Raw genomic sequence first — 27462 nt, forward strand, 5'->3', positions numbered from 1 at the left:
CACACACACACAAACTTTGATCTGATAATGCTTCTCCATAAATTTAATAATCATCTTTACATCAATAATGTTTGACAAGTACAACGTGTGATAATAATGAGGGTACCTGCAGACTGCGGTGTAGACAGGAATGGCAGCAGTGGGCTACCTTCAAGCTCTGCCCACACTTGCTTGGGCTTCTGAGTAGCAACTTCAGCCAAGAATTCCAGCAATGCAGCCACCAGTTCTCCAGGGGGCCGGCTCACTTGTGACACTCTGCCCACAACAGAGTACTTAAATTATTGCTCTCAAATTATAGTACACAGTACATACAAGTATACAACAATATAAAGCAATAATCAAGGCAAACTAAAAAAATAAGTTTTTTACAAATTTTTTCAACGAACTGGCTGTATCCCACCAAGGCAGAGCGAGCTAAAAAGAAAAACAAAAGTTTCTCTTTTTAAATTTAATAGTGTATACAGAAGAAGGGGTTACTAGCCCCTTGGTCCCGGCATTTTTGTTGCCTCTTATGACACGTATGGTTTACGGAAAAAGAAATCTGTTCCATTTCCCCATGGAGATAAAAGGAAATAAAGAAGAAGAAGAACTATTAAGAAAATAGAAGAAAACCCAGATGGGCATGTCCAGTCGACCCTCGACTAACGGCGGCATTAAGTAACGGCAATTTTGTCTAATGGAGCTTTTTGCCGTAGAAAAAATGCCTTAACCAACAACGAAAAACTTAACCGACGACATTCGTCTGGAACCTCTCGATGTGCGCCCAGCCACTCCAAGAGTCAGTATGCCATTCTTTACAAGCTGTTGCGGTTGGTTTCCACATGTGCCTCCCATACATTTTGGATTATTCCACTGTTTCTAGTGCTTGCAACCGCTAAATAAGCCACCATGGACCCCACGAAAACTTCTGGAGCCAGCGCCCTTTGGTAAAGGATGTGAGAAACACGATAGAATTCAAGAAAAAGTTTGTAGAAAAATACGAAAGTGGTGGTGGTAGAGGGTGGTAGTGATTCAATTCAATTCAATTCAAGTTTATTCTCTATAATGGTTACAGTGTGGGGTTTACAGGTTTTGGGTATTTTGTGGTTTACATGTTTGTTTGGTTTTTTTTTCAACAAGTCGGCCGTCTCCCACCGAGGCAGGGTGACCCAAAAAAGAAAGAAAATCCCCAAAAAGAAAATACTTTCATCATTATTCAACACTTTCACCACACTCACACATTATCACTGTTTTTGCAGAGGTGCTCAGAACACAACAGTTTAGAAGCATACACATATAAAGATACACGACATATCCCTCCAAACTGCCAATATCCCAAACCCCTCCTTTAAAGTGCAGGCATTGCACTTCCCATTTCCAGGACTCAAGTCCGACTATATGAAAATAACCGGTTTCCCTGAATCCCTTCACTAAATATTACCCTGCTCACACTCCAACAGATCGTCAGGTCCCAAGTACCATTGTCTCCATTCACTCCTATCTAACACGCTCACGCACGCTTGCTGGAAGTCCAAGCCCCTCATCCACAAAACCTCCTTTACCCCCTCTCTCCAACCCTTTCGAGGACGACCCCTACCCCGCCTTCCTTCCCCTATAGATTTATATGCTTTCCATGTCATTCTACTTTGATCCATTCTCTCTAAATGGCCAAACCACCTCAACAACCTCTCTTCTGCCCTCTAATACTTTTATTAACTCCACACCTTTTCCTGATTTCCACACTCCAAATTTTCTGCATATTTCCACACTTCAAATTTTCTGCATAATATTTCCACACTCCGAATTTTCTGCATAATATTTACACCACACATTGCCCTTAGACAAGACATCTCCACTGCCTCCAGCTGCTTCCTCGCTGCAGCATTTACAACCCAAGCTTCACACCCATATAAGAGTGTTGGTACCCCTATACTTTCATACATTCCCTTCTTTGCCTCCATAGATAATATACATATTATTATTATGTTTACAGCGAAGCACTAAACTTATTTAGGTTATACTGCGCCTTGGAGAATGGGAGGTAATCAGACTTGATCCAAGGAAGAGGAGGCCAAGTCTAATTCCTTGAATCAAGAGCCCCTCACCATCACCAAAGAACCTCCCATGAGGGGTAAATATACACAACTAGATAAATACAGATCAGTGATATGCCAAGGAAATATTCCTTGGTACTGAGCTGTATCTACCCATGATATAAAATAGTTTTTAAAAAATATAAAGAAAAGAGTGCACATAAGAGCTGTTACCCCATGTTTCTTGATCCTACTGAAGGTTGCACACTGAACTAAAACAGATATATATAGGAAGAAGCTAATAAGACACACCCTGCTTTCATATCAGTATTCAATGGTGATGAAACTCATTAGATTCATATTTTAGTCCAGCTCAACACAATGCTTACTGGCATACACTCCAATTAACACATCATGCCCGAGAAAGTTATTTCAACTTCTGGGTATACCATTTAAGAAAAACTCAGGTTGTGCTTACTCATTTTGTAGACGGGAATAGGTTTGATAGCTCTAAAAACAATCATGAAAACATTTTGGAAAATAATGAAGAATTCCTAATGATATTCTATATAACGATTAATTATCCATAGGGAAGAAGGAAAAAAGAATCCTTTCTCCATAAGCCATGCATGCTGTAAAAGGCAACTAAAATGCTGGGAGCAAGGGGCTAGTAACCTTTTCTGTATAAATTACTATATGTAAAAAGAAGAAAATCTTTTGTTTCTTCTATTTCGGGTCACCCTGCCTTGGTGGGAGACAGCTGGGGTGTTAAAAATAAAATTCATACTCAATTTTTTTACTTACCTACAAAGTAATCCAACAGACTGGTTAACAAAATGAACTAATGCTGGCAGGTGACTAGGAACAGTTGTTAAAACAGAAGAGAGGAGTCGCATGGTAGCTGACACTGCTGTCATTAGTCTGGGGTCAGGAAGACTTGCCCCACCACTCACCTTCAAAAAATTTTGATATAATGAGCTAGGACTACACCTACACACCAATGTGGAATTCAATATACATATCCAGTATTAAAGTGAAAAAAACAAAATTTAATATTTTCACAGACTTACTAGTACTGTCATATGTTGTCTATACTACAGTTTTCAATATGTATCTATTCATATCTCACACATGGTATCTGTGTAGAGAGATCACTCCTATACTACACACATATCTATGCATATCTCACACATTGTATCTGTACACTGAGATCAACCCTATACTACACACATACAATTCTATGTCTCACACGTGTTATTTGTACCTGGGAAATCAACCCTATGCTACATGCTTATCTAGCAATATCTCCCACACGGTGTCTCTAGACAGGAACCAAAGGCAGCAAACTATCTTACATCAAACAACAAATGTTACATCTTTGATATTCAATGCTTAGAGCTGAATCTATGCAAACAATCTATGTAAATATTTATTTACACAGATATGAAACCATATACCTCAAAATAATAAAGATATTGTATACAACAGTCAAGATAAACACAAATATTCAAAAGCAATGCCTGAATTCCAGTTAACTGTTCTATAGAAGTGTTATAATCTAAATTCTAAATCATCAAATGCCTGTATGCACATGTAAAAAAATGCATTCTTTAATCACACTGATATACAGCCTCTCCTCACTTAGCAACGTACTTGTTTACCGATGCTTTGGACTTACGACGGGCTCTCTGACCAGTATTCATCCCTAAATAATGAATATTAGAGCTGATTTCCTCAATTCTGTTTATTTCACTATACAGAACACTACTGCATAAACATTTAAAAATATACCAGAAATGTTATAAATGGTGCAAAGATATCAAAGATGGTTGACACACTCACTACAATTATACTATGCTCCTCACTTAGTGATGAATTCATTTAACGGCATGGTCTCAGGAGCAGAAATCCGTTGTTACGTGAGGAGAGGCTGTACTTGAATACGGTTGAATCCCATTATCAGGATATTGTTGGGGGCAGTGATGGACTGGCACAAGCAAAAATTCCATCATAAGCTTTACTTAAAAAAATCTCGCACTTATACAGTGCGAGATTTTTTTAAGTAAAGCTTATGATGGAATTTTTGCTTGTGCCAGTCCATCACTGCCCCCAACAATATCCTGATAATGGGATTCAACCGTATTCAAGTACAGCCTCTCCTCACGTAACAACGGATTTCTGCTCCTGAGACCATGCCGTTAAATGAATTCATCACTAAGTGAGGAGCATAGTATAATTGTAGTGAGTGTGTCAACCATCTTTGATATCTTTGCACCATTTATAACATTTCTGGTATATTTTTAAATGTTTATGCAGTAGTGTTCTGTATAGTGAAATAAACAGAATTGAGGAAATCAGCTCTAATATTCATTATTTAGGGATGAATACTGGTCAGAGAGCCCGTCGTAAGTCCAAAGCATCGGTAAACAAGTACGTTGCTAAGTGAGGAGAGGCTGTACTGTAGTACATATATAGTGATGTAGACTATCTTGAAAGTGTGTGAAGCGTAGTCTTCAAAATACTGTACGAAGGGTTACATTAATAGAAGATTTTTTTTTTTTTTTTTTTTTTTTTTTTTTTTTTTTTTTTACACAGGGTTTGACAAGGTTAAGGATCCCTAGCTTTATTGACAAGCTATTTACAGGTTAAGGATTCCTAACTTTATTGGCAAGCTAAGAGCTGTTACCTACATCAGCTCATTTGAAAGCATTTTTATTGTTATGAGACATACAAGTAGAGAAAAGGATGAAGTTGGAGCCATCTGTGGGCCAGCATTTTCATTTGATCAACTGACTTTATCTCGTTGACATCATTATGCTGTACGAATGTGTTCCATACTCGAGTCATCCTGGGTATGTATGATCTCAGATGGAGTGATGTTCTGGAGAAGGGTACAGCCAGAGTGAAGTTGCTGCTTTCTGCCCATCTTGTGGCATAAAAGCTTGTTTCACGCTGTCCTCGAAGTGGATCCAAGTGTGGTATTTTGACAATATTGGCCTTGTACATAACAGTAAGACCACCCACATCCCTCCTATGTTGAAGGCTCTGCTGAAATGACAGATCTATCCAGGATGGGTCCAGGCGAGAGATGAGACGTCTTGCTCTGTTCTCTACTCTGTCAAGCAGTCGCAGATGAGAGGGGCGGCAGGCAAACCAAGAAAGTGGAGCATACTCAAGGTGTGAGCGTACTTGTGCCTCGTACAGGATCTTGCAACCCCTACTGTCAAGCAGATGCGAGATATGGCGAAGTGCTGTAAGCTTCCTGGCTGCCTTGTTTGCAAGATTTACAACATGGTTCTTCATGGTTAGTTTGGAGTCAAATTTCACCCCAAGGATATCAACTTCTTCTCCAGGTGCCAACACCCTCCCATTCATCCTTACTACTGCACCAGCATTACCATCATGGTGCCTAGAGACGATCATCATTTGCGTTTTCTCAGGTGCAAATGTTACTTGCCATCTATTTCCCCAAGCTGATAAAGCTCTCAGCTGGTGATTGATGTAGCTTAGAGCAGCTGGCATTTCTTCTCTTGGATAAGTGAATGTCAGTGTACAGTAGGTTATGCCTGTGATCAATGTTTAATGTGAATGTTATGGGGAGAAGTAGCAGTGAAGAAATTATAAAACTGTGTAATTTTGTTGAAGATATCATAATTGCAAATTGAAGGTAAGGGATTGAGATGGCTTTGTCATGAAGAATGGAGCAAGATAGATAAGTGATATAAATCAGAAGTGGATGTCAAGTACAAATAAACATGACAGAACAAAGTGAATGTAGGTTAGTAATAAATGTAATTTTATGCAATGCTGAATTGAGCGCAAATTATCTATGAAGAACTTAGAGAAAACCAGCCTGTCAGACTAGGGTTATGGAAGCTGGAAAATTCAGTGCCTACCCTCAAAGTAGAATGGAATGATGAAGAGTCTTAGTCAAGACCACATTACAACATCTGTGCCCTTCTGGAAAGGTAGCTAGTATGCATTTTCCAGGTTATTGTGATGAAGAGATACAAAAATTAACAAAACTTTTAGTATCTACTTAGCCTCCCTTATTTGTGTATTGTATATGTGTACATGAGCCTGGCTGTATAATCATGTTCCTCTGAGTGGCAAAATACTGTGGTTTGAACAGCATCCAATGAACTGTTTATTCATTTATTACTGCTGGGTTGGTGTGCTCTCCTGCTGGTACATCCATTTTCCTTTATTATATTTGTGCAACAAAACATACAATATCATTTTCTTTCTCTTTTCTTACCTCTTTATCCAGGATTATGAATGAATAATTTAATATCTAGAACAGCAGTCTTCAACTATATCAACCACATAAAAACTTTCAGCCCCACATAAAACATAGGCTCAATAATCAAAAAACTTTCATGATATTAAAATGGGATGATACTAAATATTAAAATGGGATGATATTAAAACTTGCCTCATTATCAAGCAGCTTCATGATGGCAAGTAAAGCTTGCCAGGCATTTGTTGGCATTTGCCAAGCCACAATTATAGGATTAGTGGAGAGCAGCACTCCACTTGTGTGTGCTGGCACCATCACACTTGGCAATAGGTAGAGAGAAGCTGTAGCAAAACAATTACCCCCTCGTATCTGAATATTCTCAGCTTCACAATCTGGGATAATCCAAGTGATATTAGGAAGTTCACTAAGGAGTTCCACCACCTGCAAAGAATATGATTAAAAAATTAATCTGTACCTACAGTGACGATGGTCAATTTCTTGGTACTTACATTACCAGTCTTGTCATCGAACTCAAAATGTGACCAACTGTGTAATTTGTAAACAAATGTGGCTTGCATCAACAACCTTGTGACAGCTCTCAGGGTTTGCCAGTGCCAGAGCTGTTGCCAGGGAGAGTAATGGCTCAACATCATGTGGGAATACTTCCAATGCCTGTGGCAACAACAAACCAGCTCCTCCACCTGAAACATTTAGATTCTAATAGCAAAATCAAACAAATATTTTGATTTATTGAATACAATGATCCATTTACTTTAACTGACATATATGTGTTATTGTATACAGTAGGGCCCCATTTTTATGGCAGGTTAGGTTCCAGGCTACCGCCGTAAAGCGGAAATCATCATAAAGTGGAACACCCTTTTCTTTCCACTTATAAATGCACATAAATGCTAGATACCAGGTTTACACTAACATATATTAAGTGAGCAATAGAACAAGGCATTAAAAAACACACAAAAAAAGTAAAATACACACACAGTACACTTGTTACTTATCTTAAATTATTAATATAAATGCATGAGAGGTGAGTGGCAGTGTAAAAGTTTTCCCATATCAGCAATAAGTCACTTTGTCTGAATTTTTTGGGTTATCCTAGGTTCTCTACATATATGCTGCTGTATGTAACTGTATTTGATGGCTATCTCAGCCATCAACATACCTTGTTAATAAGTTCATTCAGGTATACACAAATACAGTTATATAGATTAACATACATAGCAGCATGTGTAGAGAACCTAGGATAACCCAAAAAAGTCGGTTCACTAAGTTTAATCATTTCTAACTTGGCACTTAAAGTAAGAGGCTTATGACTCTTTCTTTTCATCACAACTAAGCATAGTTGCCATCACCAACGAGAGCCAACTAGTTAACAAAATAGTAAACAAGAGAGAACAAGATACACAGAGTTCAAACAATGTGCGTAAAGGTAGAAAGTTGAAAGTGAACATAGATAAGAGTAAGGCGATGAGGGTATCAAATGATTTAGATAAAGAAAAATTGGATATCACAATGGAGAGAGGGAATATGGAAGAAGTGAATGCTTTCAGATACGTGTATTTGGGAGTTGACGTGTCAGCGGATAGGTTCATGAAGGATGAGGTTAATCATAGAATTGATGAAGGAAAAAAGTTGAGTGGTGCGTTGAGGTATTTGTGGAGACAAAATACGTTATCCATGGAGGCAAAGAAGGGAATGAATGAAAGTATAGTGGTACCAACACTCTTATATGAGTGTGAAGCTTGGGTTGTAAATGCTGCAGCGAGGAAGCAGCTGGAGGCAGTGGAGATGTTCTGTCTAAGGGCAACGTGTGGTGTAAATATTATGCAGAGAATTCGGAGTGTGGAAATTAGGAGGTGTGGAGTTAATAAAAGTATTAGTCAGAGGGCTGAAGAGGGGTTGTTGAGATGGTTTGGTTATTTAGACAGAATAGATCAAAGGAGAATGACTTGGAGAGTGTATAACTCTGTAGGGGAAGGAAGGTGGGTACGGGTCGTCCTCGTAAAGGTTGGAGGGAGGGGTAAAGGAGGTTTTGTGGGTGAGGGGCTTGGCTTCCAGCAAGTGTGCGTGAGTAGAGTGAATGAAGTGAATGGAGACGAATGGATTTTGGTACGTGACAAGCTGTTGGAGTGTGAGCAGGGTAATATTTAGTGAAGGGATTCAGGGAAACTGGTGATTTTTATATAGCCGGACTTGAGTACTGGAAATGGGAAGTACAATGCCTGCACTTTAAAAGAGGGGTTTGGGATATTGGCAGTTTGGAGGGATATGTTATATATCTTTACATATGCTTCTAATATAGGTAGTAGGTTGGTAAAAGGCAACCACCCAGGGAGGTACTACCATCCTGCCAAGTGAGTGTAAAACGAGAGCCTGCAATTGTTTTACGTGATGGTAGGATTGCTGGAGTCCTTTTTTCTGTCTCATAAACATGCAAGATTTCAGGTATGTCTTGCTACTTCTACTTACACTTAGGTCACACTACACATACATGTACAAGCATATATATACACCCCTCTGGATTTTATGCTATTTTCTTTCTGGTTCTTGTGTATTTCCTCCGTAAGCTATGCATGTTGTAAGAGGCGACTAAAATGCCGAGGGCAAGGGGCTAGTAACCCCTTCTCTTGTATAAGTTACTAAATGTAAAAAGAGAAACTTTTGTTTCTCTTTTGGGCCACTCTGCCTTGGTGGGATATGGCAGGAAGGAAGGAAGAAAAAAAAAAAAAAAAAAAAAAAGGGAGAGAGAGAGAGAGAGAGAGAGAGAGAGAGAGAGAGAGAGAGAGAGAGAGAGAGAGAGAGAGAGAGAGAGAGAGAGAGAGAGAGAGAGAGAGAGAGAGAGTGAGAGAGTGAGAGAGTGTGTGTGTGTGTGTGTGTGTGTGTGTGTGTGTGTGTGTGTGTGTGTGTGTGTGTGTGTGTGTGTGTGTGTGTGTGTGTGTGTGTGTGTGTGTGTGTGTGTACTCACCTATTTGTACTCACCTATTTGTGGTTGCAGGGGTCGAGTCACAGCTCCTGGCCCCACCTCTTCGCTGATTGCTACTAGGTCCTCTCTCTCCCTGCCCCATGAGCTCTATCATACCTCGCCTTAAAACTATGTATGGTTTCCTGCCTCCACCACATCACTTTCTAGGCTATTCCATGGCCTGACTACTCTATGACTGAAAGAAATACTTCCTAACATCCCCTTTGATTCATCTGAGTCTTCAACTTCCAATTGTGACCTCTTGTGTCTGTGTCCCATCTCTGGAACATCCCGTCTTTGTCCACCTCGTCTATTCCGCGCAGTATTTTATATGTCGTTATCATGTCTCCCCTGACCCTCCTGGCCTCCAGTGTCGTCAGGCCGATTTCCCTCAACCTTTCTTCATAGGACAATCCCCGTAGCTCTGGGACTAGTCTTGTTGCAAACCTTTGCACTTTCTCTAATTTCTTGATGTGCTTGACTAGGTGTGGATTCCAAACTGGTGCTGCATACTCCAGTATGGGCCTGACATAGATGGTGTACAGAGTGTGAGTGTGAGTGTGAGTGTGTGTGTGTGTGTGTGAGTGTGTGAGTGTGTGAGTGTGTGAGTGTGTGAGTGTGTGTGTGTGTGTGTGTGTGTGTGTGTGTGTGTGTGTGTGTGTGTGTGTGTGTGTGTGTGTGTGTGTGTGTGTGTGTGTTTTCTGACTACCACTCACTACTTTGTGATCGCCAATATGGCTTCAGGAAAGGTTACTCTGCTGCTGATCTGTTGTTAAACCTCTCCACTAAGTGGCACCAGTCACTGGATGAATCCAAAGTCAGCTGTGTGGTAGCACTGGACATTACTGGCACTTTCAACCGGGTGTGGCACCAGGGCCTCTTAGCAAAACTTCAAGCACTGGGAATTGCAGGCTCTACGCTATGTCTCCTCAGTGATTACCTTCATGGTAGATCTCTAAGTGTAGTTCTCAATGGAACGGAATCAGCAAAACATCCTATTGGGGCAAGTGTTCCACAAGGTAGCGTGCTGGGTCCATTGTTATGGAATGTCTACTCTAACGACCTTCTTCATCTCATTCCAGAACCACATGCATATCCAGACGACTGTACACTGACATTCACTTATCCAAGAGAAGAAATGCCAGCTGCTCTAAGCTACATCAATCACCAGCTGAGAGCTATATCAGCTTGGGGAAATAGATGGCAAGTAACATTTGCACCTGAGAAAACGCAAATGATGATCGTCTCTAGGCACCATGATGGTAATGCTGGTGCAGTAGTAAGGATGAATGGGAGGGTGTTGGCACCTGGAGAAGAAGTTGATATCCTTGGGGTGAAATTTGACTCCAAACTAACCATGAAGAACCATGTTGTGAATCTTGCAAATAAGGCAGCCAGGAAGCTTACAGCACTCCGCCGTATCTCGCATCTGCTTGACAGTAGGGGTTGCAAGATCCTGTACGAGACGCAAGTACGCTCACACCTTGAGTATGCTCCACTTTCTTGGTTAGCCTGCCCCCCCTCTCATCTGCGACTGCTTGACAGAGTAGAGAACAGAGCAAGACGTCTCATCTCTCGCCTGGACCCATCCTGGATAGATCTGTCATTTCAGCAGAGCCTTCAACATAGGAGGGATGTGGGTGTTCTTATTGTTATGTACAAGGCCAATATTGTCAAAATACCACACTTGGATCCACTTCGAGGACAGCGTGAAACAAGCTTTTATGCCACAAGATGGGCAGAAAGCAGCAACTTCACTCTGGCTGTACCCTTCTCCAGAACACCACTCCATCTGAGATCATACATACCCAGGATGACTTGAGTATGGAACACATTCGTACAGCATAATGATGTCAACGAGATAAAGTCAGTTGATCAAATGAAAATGCTGGCCCACAGATGGCTCCAACTTCATCCTGTTCCCTACCTGTATGTCTCATAACAATAAAAATGCTTTCAAATGAGCTGATGTAGGTAACAGCTCTTAGCTTGTCAATAAAGCTAGGAATCCTTAACCTGTAAATAGCTTGTCAATAGAGCTTGGGATCCTTAACCTTGTCAAACCCTGTGTAAAAAAAAAAAAAGAAAAAAAAAAAAAAAAAAAAAAAAAAAAAAAGAAAAGAAAAGAAAAAAAAAAAAAAAAAAAAAAAAAAAAAAAAAAAAAAAAAAAAAAAAAGAAGGAGAGAGAGAGAGAGAGAGAGAGAGAGAGAGAGAGAGAGAGAGAGAGAGAGAGAGAGAGAGAGAGAGAGAGAGAGAGAGAGAGAGAGAGAGAGAGAGAGAGAGAGAGAGAGAGAGAGAGAGAGAGAGAGAGAGAGAGAGAGAGAGAGAGAGAGAGAGAGAGAGAGAGAGAGAGAGAGAGAGAGAGAGAGAGAGAGAGAGAGAGAGAGAGAGAGAGAGAGAGAGAGAGAGAGAGAGAGAGAGAGAGAGAGAGAGATAGAGAGAGAGAGAGAGAGAGAGAGAGAGAGAGAGAGAGAGAGAGAGAGAGAGAGAGAGAGAGAGAGAGAGAGAGAGAGAGAGAGAGAGAGAGAGAGAGAGAGAGAGAGAGAGAGAGAAATGCTTCTAAACTGTTGTATCTGGGTGCCTCTGCAAAAACAGTGATCATCTAATACTGCAGGTAGCCAAGAACCGTGCTCTAATGGATCGATGAAAGTATTTTCATTTTGGGGATTTTCTTTCTTTTTGGGTCACCCTACCTAGGTGGGAGATGGCTAATTGTTGAAAATAAAAAAAAAAGCATAGTAACTAAATTTTGTGGATGCTTGATTGTAATGCACTAACAATATTTGCTCCAAACTGGTTTTCATAAAAGTGTTTTATATAAATTAAGCATTTAATAATCCAGAAGTTCAAACCAACATCAGTAGCTATCTGATTGACACTTATCCTAATTCTTTCTAAATGGATCCTACCAAATCTTCAGAAATAGCTTCAATAATAATGCCACATAAAAAATACAAGTAATGTAAATAATCTACAAAAAAGCTGCACAAGTATTATCTTCAGATACTGTCAAACTTTATAACAAATTACTTAAAGAACAAACCTTTCCAGATGCTCTCAAGAATGTCAGGATAACATCCATTCACAAATGTGGTGATTCATGTGATGTTAACTACAGACCAATCACTAATTTTCCAGTAATATCATAAACATTCAAGAAATTAATGTACACGCATCTGTACATGTACCTAACTAAGCACAATATAGTCACTCTGGGTTTATTGAATGCGATTTCTCTTTTTTTAGGTCACCCTACCTTAATGGGGGAGAGCCTGTGTTAAAAACAGAAAATGTTTAATCAATGAAAAGTAAACTTCTCAGCCTATCTAGGGTTATTCCAGTAAAACAATTAATTCTAACCTTCTTCAGCCCAAAAGAGATATGCAGGAGGATCTTGTGCCAAGCAGATCTTAGCTAAAGAATTTAAGACCGGCAAGCAGCCCATCCTGTCCAAGTCAAGGGAACCAGCTGCAGCACACACCAAAGAGTATACCACTGATGATGCAAGACGTAGCAGCAACTCGTCTCCCTAATAAAAAAAATTCAAATGTTTAAGTTTTAATATTTCGCTCCCACTAAACTGCACTTAAAATTAGAGCCTCATATAGAATCCACTGCAAACAAAATTTTCAATAAAAAAAAAAATGGCCTTTATGTTGTCTATTACATGCACTTTTCATACTAGGAAAAAATCCTTAATATTCAGATCCCTTTACTGATCTGAATATCACTAACCCCTTCTCTGGCAACCATTGTATTTTTAGTCATCCTAATGACATCCACATTAACCCTTTGACTGTCGCAAGCCTCTTTCTGAAACTGTCATTCTATGTTGGAAAATTTTTTGAAAAAAAAAAAAAAAAAAAAAAAAAAAAAAAAAAAAAAAAAAAAAAAAAAAAAAAAAAAAAAAAAAATATTTTTTCTTATGAAATGACAGAGAATCTTTTCCCAATGGTAACGACACCAAAAGTACGAAATTTGGTCGAAAACTCATGGAATGATGCTCCCGCAAAGTTAGCGGTCTCGGCGACATATACGCATCGGCGATTTCGCCGAGTCTGAGCCCTGTTTTTGATCACTTCCGTTATTCCAGTTGACCAAACTCATAACTATTTCTTTAGAACTCTGTTTTTTCTATCAGTTGAGTACAAGAAACTGCTCATTTACCAATTTGAACTACCCAATAAAGTGATCAGAAATTGGCAATTTGGCTAATTTTGCACAAAATAAAAAAGATGCCAATTTCAAAATAGAGTCCAGAATAAACAATGTAGAGATTCTTGGCACTAAAATAACATATCCTCTGTTCATTAGTCACGTCTCTAGGGCCCTCTTATATTACTATTGCTTTCTATTTTAATTTTTTATTCATACAAAAAACACAAAATTTACTGTTACGCAGACTACTGCATTATTGTAAAAATGGTATAAATGATATCAGTGTACTAGTGAAAGACTATTAGACTTCCCAATTGACGTGTGGTGCGATTTGCTTACTCTTGAACATTGGTAAAAATCGAACATTTCCGCTACTTTGAGCTCAATTTCAAGGTGGTTTTCATCGAGAAAGTAATCAAAATCATCTCTATTTCTGTAATATGTTTTCCATTTTATCACGAGAGACCATGAAAACGAGAATACAATGATAAATACCATACGAAAATACACCTCAAAGTCCGCATTTTAATCCAAAAAAACGGTCAGTTTTTTTTTCTCATTATGCACTGCGTGCTGCAGGATTTTTTTTATGTGGTGTACACTGACCACACAGACCCATTCTCTCACATGTGGGCCTACCCGTTTTCTCCTGCTTGATTTGAAGCCGCTAGAATTTAAGCGTTTAAATAAGTCCGAAACAGTGACGCGTAAGACGTATATATACGACCGAAATAGTCCAAGGGCTAAGCAGCTGTGGAAATACAGCATACTGTATATATTCGGTATTAACCTCCTATGGGTAATTACTTAGTAGTACTAGTGAGTAGTATTTTATATACTAACCTCAGAAAATTTGAATGTGTATGTACTTGCATCTGTTGCTGTATTCAGTATAATTTTCCTTACATTATATGCTTGTGATACATTCCAGTCATTCACTTTCACTATTAATTTTGTCAAAAGGTCACATATTAAATCATAGTTTGAATTACTACTGTCTATGTTTTGTTTATACAACAAAATTAAGTGTATAGTACTCAGGTTATCACATGTTGAAATGACAAAGGTATAAATTCAGGTAACATATATCAAAACAAAACTATATGATCCATGTTCCTTGCTTAAACAAAGCTCACCTTAATCACTGTATTATTCAGAGCAGTTTGCAGGTAGCCAAAAACATTGCCATGAAGAGCACGTTGAGCAAGTTTGTTGTATATCTTAGGATGAGCTGAGGATGTTGGACCAGCTGCTCTTAACTGCAGCACAGCCCAGGCTAATAATGGAGCAAGGTGTGGTGTTCGAGCCCCAAGCCCTGCCATAATGGGATCAAGCTTGCTGACCCATCCACTGTCACAAAGACTATGACCACTGCAAAATAGTCAGATACATACAGTACTGTTAAAAATGCTGTATCGAACTGCATCACTTAAGTTATTTATCCATTAAACTCAATATCAAAGGATTTCAGTGCTAAACACTAGAGGTACAATTAGTATTTACCTTGTAGGGGAATCTGCATTAATGACAAGCATGAGAAGAAGCATGTGTATAGCATCAAGAGCCTCCACCAGAGGTCCATGGCTGTTCCGTAATCCTTCTTGAATCTCATGCCGTCCACCAAGCCCTCCTCCCTTCAACGTAAGTTTATATTAACATATGCTAAGATATAGTAATGCTAAGACAAGTACTGTAGAACAGGTTCATGAAAGAGAAAACTTCTAATATTTTAAACTGTCAAAAGATACAGTACAGCAAGTATCTTAAGTAGGCACCACTATCATCAGAGAAAAAAGTGCATGTACCATGAAAGTTCATGATTTCCGTGGGCTATGTTTCTAAAATCTGCACTACTATTGATTTCTGTAACATATGGAGTGAGCAACACATGGGAAAAATAAGGTTATGTATTGTGTGTGCACAGTTTTATAGTACAATAAGGCCATCATATGGAACTGGAATGCCTTTGTTTTCTTTTCAATCCACAGATTTGATAACCTTTTGGTCTTTATTTAGCCGTAATGACCTGCTTCTCATTCTTTTCACTGTCACATTGAGGATTCTCATTACATAAGGTCTGATCTTCACCTCATCTTGAACTGAATGAATCAGTAATTCCCTAATACCAAATATACACATCTTCTCTGAGACCCACGTACCACCCTTCAGCATTTCAATAACCTAAAGTATTTTCAACAGGAATAATAGGAGGAATATATTGAAAGAGAAGATAGTAAGTACACTTACAGAATATCTGAAAAAATTGATTATATGATGAACATATTAAAGAAGCCAGGATACCATGAACATAGCTCCTGTATCTACAAATAGGTAATTACAGTGAAGGAATCCATTGCCACCACTTAAGCAGTGTTTACATGCATATTCTACTACAATGACACTGCAAGTGTTCATTGGTACCTTTCTGTGAGGGTTAACATTTTTTTTTTTTTTAACAAGTCAGCCATCTCCCACTGAGGCAGCGTGACCCAAAAAGAAAGAATATCCTCAAAAAGAAAATACTTTCATCATCATTCAACACTTTTACCTCACTCACACATAATCACTGCTTTTGCAGAGGTTCTCTGAATACAACAGTTTAGAAGCATATATGTATAAAGATAAACAACATATCCCTCCAAACTGCCAATATCCAAAACCCCTCCTTTAAAGTGCAGGCATTGTACTTTCCATTTCCAGGACTCAAACCTGGCTATATAAAAATAACCAGTTTCCCTGAATCTCTTCACTAAATATTACCCTGCTCACACTCCAACAGCTCGTCAGGTCCCAAATACCATTCGTCTCTATTCACTCCTATCTAACACGCTCATGCACGCTTGCTGGAAGTCCAAGTCCCTTACCCACTAAACCACCTTTACCCCCTCCCTCCAACCTTTTCGAGGATGACCCCTACCCCACCTTCCTTCCCCTACAGATTTATACACTTTACATGTCATTCTACTTTGATCCATTCTCTCTAAATGACCAAAGCACCTCAACAACCCCTCTTCAGCCCTCTGACTAATACTATTATTAACTCCACACCTTCTCCCAATTTCCACACTCCGTATTTTCTGCATAATATTTACACCACACATTGCCCATAGACAGGACATCTCCAATGCCTCCAATCGTCTCCTCGCTGCAGCATTTACAACCCAAGCTTCACACCAATATAAGAGTGTTGGTACCACTATACTTTCATAAATTCGCTTCTTTGCCTCCATAGACAACGTTTTTTTTTTGTCTCCACATATACGTCAACGCATGACTCATCTTTTTTCCTTCATCAATTCTATGATTAACCTTTTTCTTTCTTTCAACACACTGGCCGTATCCCACCAAGGCAGGGTGGCCCAAAAAGAAAAACAAAAGTTAACCTCATCCTTCATAAATCCATCTGCTGACACGTCAACTCCCAAATATCTGAAAACATTCACTTCTTCCATACTCCTCCTCTCCAATTTGATATCAAACTTTTCTTTATCTAACTCATTTGATACCCTCATCACCTTACTTGCTGATTGCTGATGTTATGAATGAAAAGAAGTTGGATGTCCTGGCCCTAAGCGAAACAAAGCTGAAGGGGGTAGGAGAGTTTCAGTGGGGGGAAATAAATGGGATTAAATCTGGAGTATCTGAGAGAGTTAGAGCAAAGGAAGGGGTAGCAGTAATGTTAAATGATCAGTTATGGAAGGAGAAAAGAGAATATGAATGTGTAAATTCAAGAATTATGTGGATTAAAGTAAAGGTTGGATGCGAGAAGTGGGTCATAATAAGCGTGTATGCACCTGGAGAAGAGAGGAATGCAGAGGAGAGAGAGAGATTTTGGGAGATGTTAAGTGAATGTATAGGAGCCTTTGAACCAAGTGAGAGAGTAATTGTGGTAGGGGACTTGAATGCTAAAGTAGGAGAAACTTTTAGAGAGGGTGTGGTAGGTAAGTTTGGGGTGCCAGGTGTAAATGATAATGGGAGCCCTTTGATTGAACTTTGTATAGAAAGGGGTTTAGTTATAGGTAATACATATTTTAAGAAAAAGAGGATAAATAAGTATACACGATATGATGTAGGGCGAAATGACAGTAGTTTGTTGGATTATGTATTGGTAGATAAAAGACTGTTGAGTAGACTTCAGGATGTACATGTTTATAGAGGGGCCACAGATATATCAGATCACTTTCTAGTTGTAGCTACACTGAGAGTAAAAGGTAGATGGGATACAAGGAGAATAGAAGCATCAGGGAAGAGAGAGGTGAAGGTTTATAAACTAAAAGAGGAGGCAGTTAGGGTAAGATATAAACAGCTATTGGAGGATAGATGGGCTAATGAGAGCATAGGCAATGGGGTCGAAGAGGTATGGGGTAGGTTTAAAAATGTAGTGTTAGAGTGTTCAGCAGAAGTTTGTGGTTACAGGAAAGTGGGTGCAGGAGGGAAGAGGAGCGATTGGTGGAATGATGATGTAAAGAGAGTAGTAAGGGAGAAAAAGTTAGCATATGAGAAGTTTTTACAAAGTAGAAGTGATGCAAGGAGGGAAGAGTATATGGAGAAAAAGAGAGAGGTTAAGAGAGTGGTGAAGCAATGTAAAAAGAGAGCAAATGAGAGAGTGGGTGAGATGTTATCAACAAATTTTGTTGAAAATAAGAAAAAGTTTTGGAGTGAGATTAACAAGTTAAGAAAGCCTAGAGAACAAATGGATTTGTCAGTTAAAAATAGGAGAGGAGAGTTATTAAATGGAGAGTTAGAGGTATTGGGAAGATGGAAGGAATATTTTGAGGAATTGTTAAATGTTGATGAAGATAGGGAAGCTGTGATTTCGTGTATAGGGCAAGGAGGAATAACATCTTGTAGGAGTGAGGAAGAGCCAGTTGTGAGTGTGGGGGAAGTTCGTGAGGCAGTAGGTAAAATGAAAGGGGGTAAGGCAGCCGGGATTGATGGGATAAAGATAGAAATGTTAAAAGCAGGTGGGGATATAGTTTTGGAGTGGTTGGTGCAATTGTTTAATAAATGTATGGAAGAGGGTAAGGTACCTAGGGATTGGCAGAGAGCATGCATAGTTCCTTTGTATAAAGGCAAAGGGGATAAAAGAGAGTGCAAAAATTATAGGGGGATAAGTCTGTTGAGTGTACCTGGTAAAGTGTATGGTAGAGTTATAATTGAAAGAATTAAGAGTAAGACGGAGAATAGGATAGCAGATGAACAAGGAGGCTTTAGGAAAGGTAGGGGGTGTGTGGACCAGGTGTTTACAGTGAAACATATAAGTGAACAGTATTTAGATAAGGCTAAAGAGGTCTTTGTGGCATTTATGGATTTGGAAAAGGCGTATGACAGGGTGGATAGGGGGGCAATGTGGCAGATGTTGCAAGTGTATGGTGTAGGAGGTAGGTTACTGAAAGCAGTGAAGAGTTTTTACGAGGATAGTGAGGCTCAAGTTAGAGTATGTAGGAAAGAGGGAAATTTTTTCCCAGTAAAAGTAGGCCTTAGACAAGGATGTGTGATGTCACCGTGGTTGTTTAATATATTTATAGATGGGGTTGTAAGAGAAGTAAATGCGAGGGTCTTGGCAAGAGGCGTGGAGTCAAAAGATAAAGAATCACACACAAAGTGGGAGTTGTCACAGCTGCTCTTTGCTGATGACACTGTGCTCTTGGGAGATTCTGAAGAGAAGTTGCAGAGATTGGTGGATGAATTTGGTAGGGTGTGCAAAAGAAGAAAATTAAAGGTGAATACAGGAAAGAGTAAGGTTATGAGGATAACAAAAAGATTAGGTGATGAAAGATTGAATATCAGATTGGAGGGAGAGAGTATGGAGGAGGTGAACGTATTCAGATATTTGGGAGTGGACGTGTCAGCGGATGGGTCTATGAAAGATGAGGTGAATCATAGAATTGATGAGGGAAAAAGAGTGAGTGGTGCACTTAGGAGTCTGTGGAGACAAAGAACTTTGTCCTTGGAGGCAAAGAGGGGAATGTATGAGAGTATAGTTTTACCAACGCTCTTATATGGGTGTGAAGCGTGGGTGATGAATGTTGCAGCGAGGAGAAGGCTGGAGGCAGTGGAGATGTCATGTCTGAGGGCAATGTGTGGTGTGAATATAATGCAGAGAATTCGTAGTTTGGAAGTTAGGAGGAGGTGCGGGATTACCAAAACTGTTGTCCAGAGGGCTGAGGAAGGGTTGTTGAGGTGGTTCGGACATGTAGAGAGAATGGAGCGAAACAGAATGACTTCAAGAGTGTATCAGTCTGTAGTGGAAGGAAGGCGGGGTAGGGGTCGGCCTAGGAAGGGTTGGAGGGAGGGGGTAAAGGAGGTTTTGTGTGCGAGGGGCTTGGACTTCCAGCAGGCATGCTTGAGCGTGTTTGATAGGAGTGAATGGAGACAAATGGTTTTTAATACTTGACGTGCTGTTGGAGTGTGAGCAAAGTAACATTTATGAAGGGATTCAGGGAAACCGGCAGGCCGGACTTGAGTCCTGGAGATGGGAAGTACAGTGCCTGCACTCTGAAGGAGGGGTGTTAATGTTGCAGTTTAAAAACTGTAGTGTAAAGCACCCTTCTGGCAAGACAGTGATGGAGTGAATGATGGTGAAAGTTTTTCTTTTTCGGGCCACCCTGCCTTGGTGGGAATCGGCCGGTGTGATAATAAAAAAAAATAATAAAAAAAATAATCACCTTACTCTTTCCTATGTTCACTTTTAACTTTCTACCTTTACACTTTCAAACTCGTCCACTAACCTTTGCAATTTTTCTTTAGAATCTCCCATAAGCACAGTATGATCAGCAAAAAGTAACTGTCAATTCCCATTTTGTATTTGATTCCCACCCCTCTCCCGAACACCCTAGCATTTTCTCAAATTGCAAGTTACAAAGTAATCTTATGCATTCTTCCTTATTCCACTTACGTAATTTCAAATAAGGTTTCCACTTGAAGAATAGCAATGATAACATTAAGAGCTTTACCTGTGCTAGCTGAACAAGTTTCTGAAATGTGTCTGGTGTTGGCGAGTGAGAAGTGCTGCCATAGTACACGAGGAGTGTGGCCAGTACTTCCCTTAGCTCTGCTAAGTGGTGGGCAAGCCAGGTATGAAGGCCGCCAGATGGAAAGTGTGGACCGTGAGTCTGAATGGTTGGTGGAACCATTCTGGTGCAAAGCATCACTTGCTCCACCAGACTTTCCCAAAGTTTACCATCCTTGTCCAAAACATCACGCATGAAGTCACTAAATAAATTCTGAAAACAATTTTATAAAATAACAAAATGCAAGATGCCTCTGAATAAATTAAATTAAATTCCCAGAATTTGATAAAGTTTTGCCTGAAACACTGAGCATAATATTTATCAGGACATACTAAATTCATTGGGGCTATACATCTGGGGAATGAAAGGCAATCACGTCTGATTCAGAAGGGAGCCCCAATTCCTTGGATCATGAGCCCTTCAGCAGCATCAAGTATGGGCTCTGTCAAAATATAAAGAGGGTGGAGTATATGGAGAGTAAGAGAGAGATTATAGGAGATTGGTGATGGTGTGTAAAATGAGCGCAAAAGAGAGTGGGTGAGGTTTTGTCAACAAATTTTCTTGAGAATAAGAAAGTTTTGGAGCAGGATTAATAGATTGAGAAAGCCTAGGGAATGAATAGATGTAACAGCTAAAAACAGAAGGGGGTTATTGCGTGGAAAGTTAGATGTCAGGAATATTTTGAGGAGCTGTTAAATGTTTATGAATAAAGGGAGGTAGTGATTTCGTGCATTGGCCAGGGAGGTTTACTAACTTTTAGGAACGAGAAAGAGCCAGATGTGAGAGTGGGGGAAGAGATGCATGAGACAGTACGTAAAATGAAAGGGAGTTAAGCAGCTGGAATTGATGGAATCAAGTAAGAAATGTTAAAAACAGATGGGGATATAGTTTTGGAGTCATTGGTGCACTTTGTTCAATAAATGTTTGAAAGATGGAAAGGTACCTAGGGATTGGCAGAGAGCATGCATAGCTCCTTTGTATAAAGAAAAGGGTAACAAAAAAGAGTGGTGGGAGATGGCCAGCATATTAAAAAAAAAAATGAGTATACTAAGTGTATGGTAGAGTCATTATTGAAAGCATTAAGAGTATGACAGAGAGCAGGATTGTAGATGAACAAGGAGGTTTTAGGAAGGGTATATGATGTGCAGACCAAGTGTTCACAATAAAGCATATAAGTGAACAACATTTAGATAAAGGAAAGGAGGTTTTCTTCATATTTATGGATTTAGAAAAAGCATGTGATAGGGTGGATAGGGGGGCAATGTGGCAGATGTTGCAAGTGGTAGATTACTGAAAGCAGTTTAGTTTTAATTAGGACAGTGAGGCTCACATTAGGGTATGTAGGAGAGAGATTATTTTCCAGTAAAAGTAGGCCCTAGACAGGGATGCATGATGTTCCCAAGGTTGTTTAACATATTTATAGATAGGGTTGTTAAAGAAGTGAATGCTAGGATGTTTGGGAGAGGTGTGGGATTAGAATATACAGAATTTAATACAAGCTGGGAGTTGTCACAGTTGGTTTTTGCTGATGACTGTGCTTTTGGGAGAGTCTGAAGAGAAGCTGCATAGGTTGGTGGATGAATCTGTGAGGATTAGGCAAAGAAGGTAATTAAGAGTAAACAAAGGAAAAAGCAAGGCAATGAGAGCAACAAAAAAAATTAGGTAATGAAAGTACAGTGGTACCAACACTCTTAAATGGTTGTGAAGCATGGGTTGTGAATGTTTCAGTGAGAAAGAGGCTGGAGGCAGTTGAGATGTCATGTCTGAGGGCACTGTGTGGTGTAAATATTATGCAGAGAATATGTAACTTGGAGATTAGGTGGTGGTATGAAGTTACTAAAAGTACTATCCAGAGGGTTGAGGAGGGGTTGTTGAGGTGGTTTGGATATTTAGAGAGGATGGAGCAAAATAGCATGATTTGGAGTATGTATAAATCTGTAGTGGAGGGAAGACAGGTTTGGGGTCATCCTAGGAAAGGTTGGAGGGAGGGGGTAAAAGACCTTTTGTATCCTAGGGGCTTGGATATCCAGCAGGCATGTGTGAGCATGTTAGATAGGAGTTAAGGCAAGTGATTTTTATAACTTGACATACTGTTGGAGTGTGAGCAAGGTAACACTTATGAAGGGATTCAGGGGAAACTGGTTAGCCGGATTTGAGTCTTGGAGGTGGCAGGTACAGTGCCTCTACTCTGAAGGAAGGAGTGGGGATATTTTCAGTTTGGAGGGGCATCTGAATTGTAGTATTGGTGGGCCTCTAGCAAGACAGCGATAGTGAATGATTGTGGTAAAGGTTTCTATTTTTTTTTCAGGTCTCCCTACCTCGGTGGGAGACCTGTCTGTAATTATCTTTATGCATAAATTATTTATTTGAAAAATTAGGAATAAAAATTTTCATGGTAATAAAAATGGTTTAAAAGAAAAAAACCTTAGATTTTAAAATTATTAAAAGAATAGTACAGTTATGTGTAAATTTATAATATCAAAGAAATTTCCACTAGAGCTGGAAAGTGCCTAATTCCTCCTCTTCTCATCAAACAAGCCTATTTAGAGCCTTATTAAGTCAAATGACTTGATAAAGCTCTAACACAGTGAAATGCTGTCCTAATATAAACTTGTTTTGCAACTTGTGTGTTGTCTTGAATACTGTTATTCTTCAAACACTGAACTGTACTGTGTCAATAATTTCAAACAATGCTTTTCATATTCTTCGGTTTACTGTCAGATAGTCATTGATACACTCATTAAAATCTAAATGGATACAAAATTTCACTTGTTTTGAATATTACTGTACCTGGTAAGGATGTTGTGGATTTGATGTATTTGCAACAATGTGTCTCAAACAGCGAAGAAGATGTAGACGATCACCAAGATAAAAATTCCACAGTTGAGCCATGAAGGTTTCTTCATCACGCTGATTGGCCAACACCTCTGTTAATGCAACTTCTGCACCTCGATACTCATGGAGTAAGAACAACTGAAACATCTCCCAACTATGGGATGCTGACAAATCCTGAGGAAAGAGAAAATGTGGATTTCATCTGTGCAATCAACCAAGGTATCTCAAGCTCCCATCAACCTTTGCCTCCTATCCTGGCATATCTCTGAACAAAATTTAGGAATTACTTTGTAGAATTGTTTCCCTGCCTCCACCTCTTCAAACATTTTTTTTTTTTTACCTCAATGGCCATCTTACACCAAGGCAGCATGACCCAAAAAAAAAGGAAACAAATTCATATCACTCATTCATTCATTTAATCACAATACAAATAATAAAGCATAGACAATTTTAAATATAAAACAATGAGCCCCCAATTTTGAAGTGAGAAATCAATAGACTCAAGTTGTAGTGAATAAATGTCAATGAATAAAAAGAATAAACAGGGATTCAAACAATTTGTCTTACAAGTAGTAGGCCCATTGCTATACCTCTGAGCCACAAAGCTTATAAAAAGAATAATTTTACAAACAGCACTTCACTAACATTTTTTTTTATTAGTGACATTAACTGTATCCCTACTGTTTAGTCCCACAGCCCCAGAAGCTTCCATGATACATTTATTCTCATACTCCTCAAAGCCATATAGTCCATAAACTCAAGATAAGTTATAATGAATGACTGTCAATATTTATTCAGTGACAGGAAAACATTGGTCAAATGACCAGTGTGCTGGTAACCATCTGATTAAGACCAACTCCCACATCAAGAGAAATTTTCCTATTTTTTTTCCTGACAATATATCACACCCCTCCAACGAATGAAATTGTCTCTAAATTTGTTCACTTGGGGATGCCTCCCAATTATGATAAAAACCTTCATTTCAAGATACTGTACTGTATACCGTATTTACAATTATAAAGTTTCAATTCATGGTGAAAAAGTTACTGATTTTCACAAAAACAAAATGCGATTGAAACAAAACTGGGAAAACAATCCTGCCTGTACAGTAAATATAGTACACAAGAGAGACTAAAAATACAGCACAGTATATAGCCATTAAAGTGAAACCTAACATCTGATATGTATTAGAGTTTTTTACTTACCAGCAGTTGAGAGAGCTTCTTGACAAAATCTTTTTCTGACTGTGTGGCTTCTGCAGTTTGTGACCATTTTGTATAATGATCACCACTGGGTTTCGTAAAAGCAGCCAAGCCAGCACGAAGGTGAGGGGCTGCTAGCTGTAGTTCTACACCTACAACTTCATCTGATGGCAGCACATAAGTGCCACATATAACACCCCACAGAGCTTTTCCACTGAAATTAGTCACAAGATATATACTGTTAATATATGAAACTTTTTCCTAAATCTTTAAAGATAAATTTATAAAATGACAAATATATATGAATATTGTTGACCATTAAGATACACTGTTAAGAAAATCTGTGAATAATTATTTTCCATATAGAGTAGACTACAGGAGAAAAGGGGGTACTGTTTCACTGTATTCAACAAAATAGTGGTAAAGCATACAACAAAGTTTATATTTAGATACTTTACATGTCATACATAAAGCTCACTAGCTAATAAATAATCAACACTTATTTTATTCTGTAACATACTAATAAAGCAATTATTAATAAAAACTCATACAAAGTATAGTCAGAGGCAGCTACGGTGACAAGCTCTGTTCCACAAGGTACAGTACTCGTTCCCATCCTTTTTCTCATCCTCATATCTGACATAGACAGAGATGTAACCCACAGCACCGTGTCTTCCTTTGCTGATGATAAAAGAATTTGCATGAGTGTCATCCACTGAGGACACTGCAAATTTCCAAATGGACATTAACCAAATGTTTAAATGTGCCTCACAAAACAATATGAAGTTCAATGAAGACAGATTTCAATTACTCTGCTATGGAAAACTGTATCAGAATACAAAAATTCCAACTATACAATAGGGCAAAAAACTAATGTGAAGGTCCTGAGAATGATAATTTCAAAAAATCTCGCTTTCAAAGATGACAATTATGTCTCACCACATCTGTTAAGAAAATGATAGGATGAATAATGAGAACCTTCAAAACAAGGAATGCCAAGCCAATGACAATTATTTTCAAATCGCTTGTTCTCTCTAGGCTTGAGTATTACTATACATTAACAGACTCTTTCAAGGCAGGCAAAAATCACAGACCTGGAGAATAGAGAACTTTCACTGCATGTGTAAGAACAATAAAGTACGTCAGTTACTGGGAACGGCTGAAGTCCCTTGACTTATACTCCTTGGAATGAAGGTATATATTATCATGTATCTTTCTCACCTGCATTCCAGGAAGTACAGGTCAAGAGACTGCAACTGTTACCACTAATTTAGGTACTTTATTGTACTTATACATGCCATAAAAGTTCTCTGTATATTCTCAAGGTCTGCAGTTTTGCCTGCCTTGAAAGGAGCCATTAGTGTAGAGCAATATTTCAGCCTAGGGAGAAAAAGTGATTTGAAGAGAATCTTTATTCAAGGTTCTCAGTATCCATCCTATCATTTTCCTAGCAGATGTGACAGGAATGTTGTTGTGATCTCTGAAAGTGAGATCCTCTGACATTATCATACTCAGGTATTTCACATTAATTTTTTGCTCTATTGTGTGGTTTGAATTTGTCTTACATTCTGATCCACTTTTCATTTCCTCGATTTTTCTATAGTATTAATATTTTAATCAGGGAGAAGCACTAAAGTCATAGGGGTCATATTAGTGCAGGGGGGAAAGGAAATTCAGGATCCACCCAAATTATAATTACTATAATCATGGGGGAGTGTTAAACCTGTAGGACTGTACAACACTGGTGGGGGGGGGGGGAAGGAAGGCATTCAGGCTCAATTCAGGGAACTGGAGCAGATCCAATTCCCTAGATCAAGAGCCCATCACCAGTGTCAAGGAACCTCCCTTGAGGGGTGATCCGCTCAAAGAGGAGCAAAAGTCTAGTTCCTTGGATCAAGAGCCCCCTCACCAGCATCAAGGAACCTCCTTTGAGGAGCAACTCAGTTTATTTAGACACAGGAACATATAAGTACAGTTATGATACAGGTTTACCATACGTATAAATAACCTAGGATACCCTTCCCTCCCCCCCCCCAAAAAAAAAAATGAGCAAGCTAAGCTTAAACCAAAATCAAAAGTACACGTGGTGCTTATTTACCTCACAATTTCTATATTCTCCATGATGATAAACGTAACAAATAAGCTGCGTACGTATATAAATAGTCTCCTGCCTCTTCTCGGTAAGTGTATTAGACTTTTATGTGAGGACTACAACATTTTTAAAAACAGTGATGATGTTGGTGTTGTTTGGGTTGTAAGAGCCACTGACAGCTTACACGGCAGCCAACCTGCCTTCCACCTCTACTACCCAGAAATAATAATAATAATAATAATAATAATAATAATAATAATAATAATAATAATAATAATAATGATAATGATAATAATAATAATAATAATAATAATAATGATAATGATAATGATAATGATAATAATAATAATAATAATAATAATAATAATTAATAGTAATAATAATAATAATAATAATAATAATAATAATGATAATGATAATAATAATAATAATAATAATAATAATAATAATAATAATAATAATAATAATAATAATTAATAATAATAATAATAATAATAATAATAATAATAATAATAATAATTAATAGTAATAATAATAATAATAATAATAATAATAATAATAATTAATAATAATAATAATAATAATAATAATAATAATAATAATGATAATGATAATAATAATAATAATAATAATAATAATAATAATAATAATAATAATAATAATAATTAATAATAATAATAATAATAATAATAATAATAATTAATAGTAATAATAATAATAATAATAATAATAATAATTAATAATAATAATAATAATAATAATGATAATGATAATAATAATAATAATAATAATAATAATAATAATAATAATAATAATAATAATAATAATAATAATTAATAGTAGTAATAAGAACAATAATAATAATAATAATAATAATAATAATTAATAATAATAATAATAATAATAATAATAATAATAATAATAATAATA

General features: G+C 38.2%; 1 protein-coding gene across 1 annotated transcript in view; it reads right to left on the bottom strand.

The window, feature by feature from the left end:
* The window catches only part of Nup188 (nuclear pore complex protein Nup188), an 87346-nt gene extending 60645 nt beyond the window's left edge, over positions 1-26701 (bottom strand). Inside the window, exons 1-11 of the mRNA XM_070088868.1 lie at positions 26539-26701; positions 24444-24654; positions 23194-23412; positions 20347-20616; positions 14894-15024; positions 14527-14761; positions 12593-12761; positions 6838-6953; positions 6448-6693; positions 2817-2965; positions 107-255 (exon numbers count right to left, since the gene is read on the bottom strand). Of these exons, the coding sequence (XP_069944969.1) occupies positions 107-255; positions 2817-2965; positions 6448-6693; positions 6838-6953; positions 12593-12761; positions 14527-14761; positions 14894-15024; positions 20347-20616; positions 23194-23412; positions 24444-24654; positions 26539-26561 (1918 nt within the window). The 5' untranslated portion in view covers positions 26562-26701. The remainder of the gene's footprint in view (positions 1-106; positions 256-2816; positions 2966-6447; positions 6694-6837; positions 6954-12592; positions 12762-14526; positions 14762-14893; positions 15025-20346; positions 20617-23193; positions 23413-24443; positions 24655-26538) is intronic.
* Positions 26702-27462: the final 761 nt, after the last annotated feature.

The sequence above is a fragment of the Cherax quadricarinatus genome, chromosome 26, assembly GCF_038502225.1.
Source record: "Cherax quadricarinatus isolate ZL_2023a chromosome 26, ASM3850222v1, whole genome shotgun sequence".
Classification (NCBI taxonomy): Eukaryota; Metazoa; Arthropoda; class Malacostraca; order Decapoda; family Parastacidae; genus Cherax; species Cherax quadricarinatus.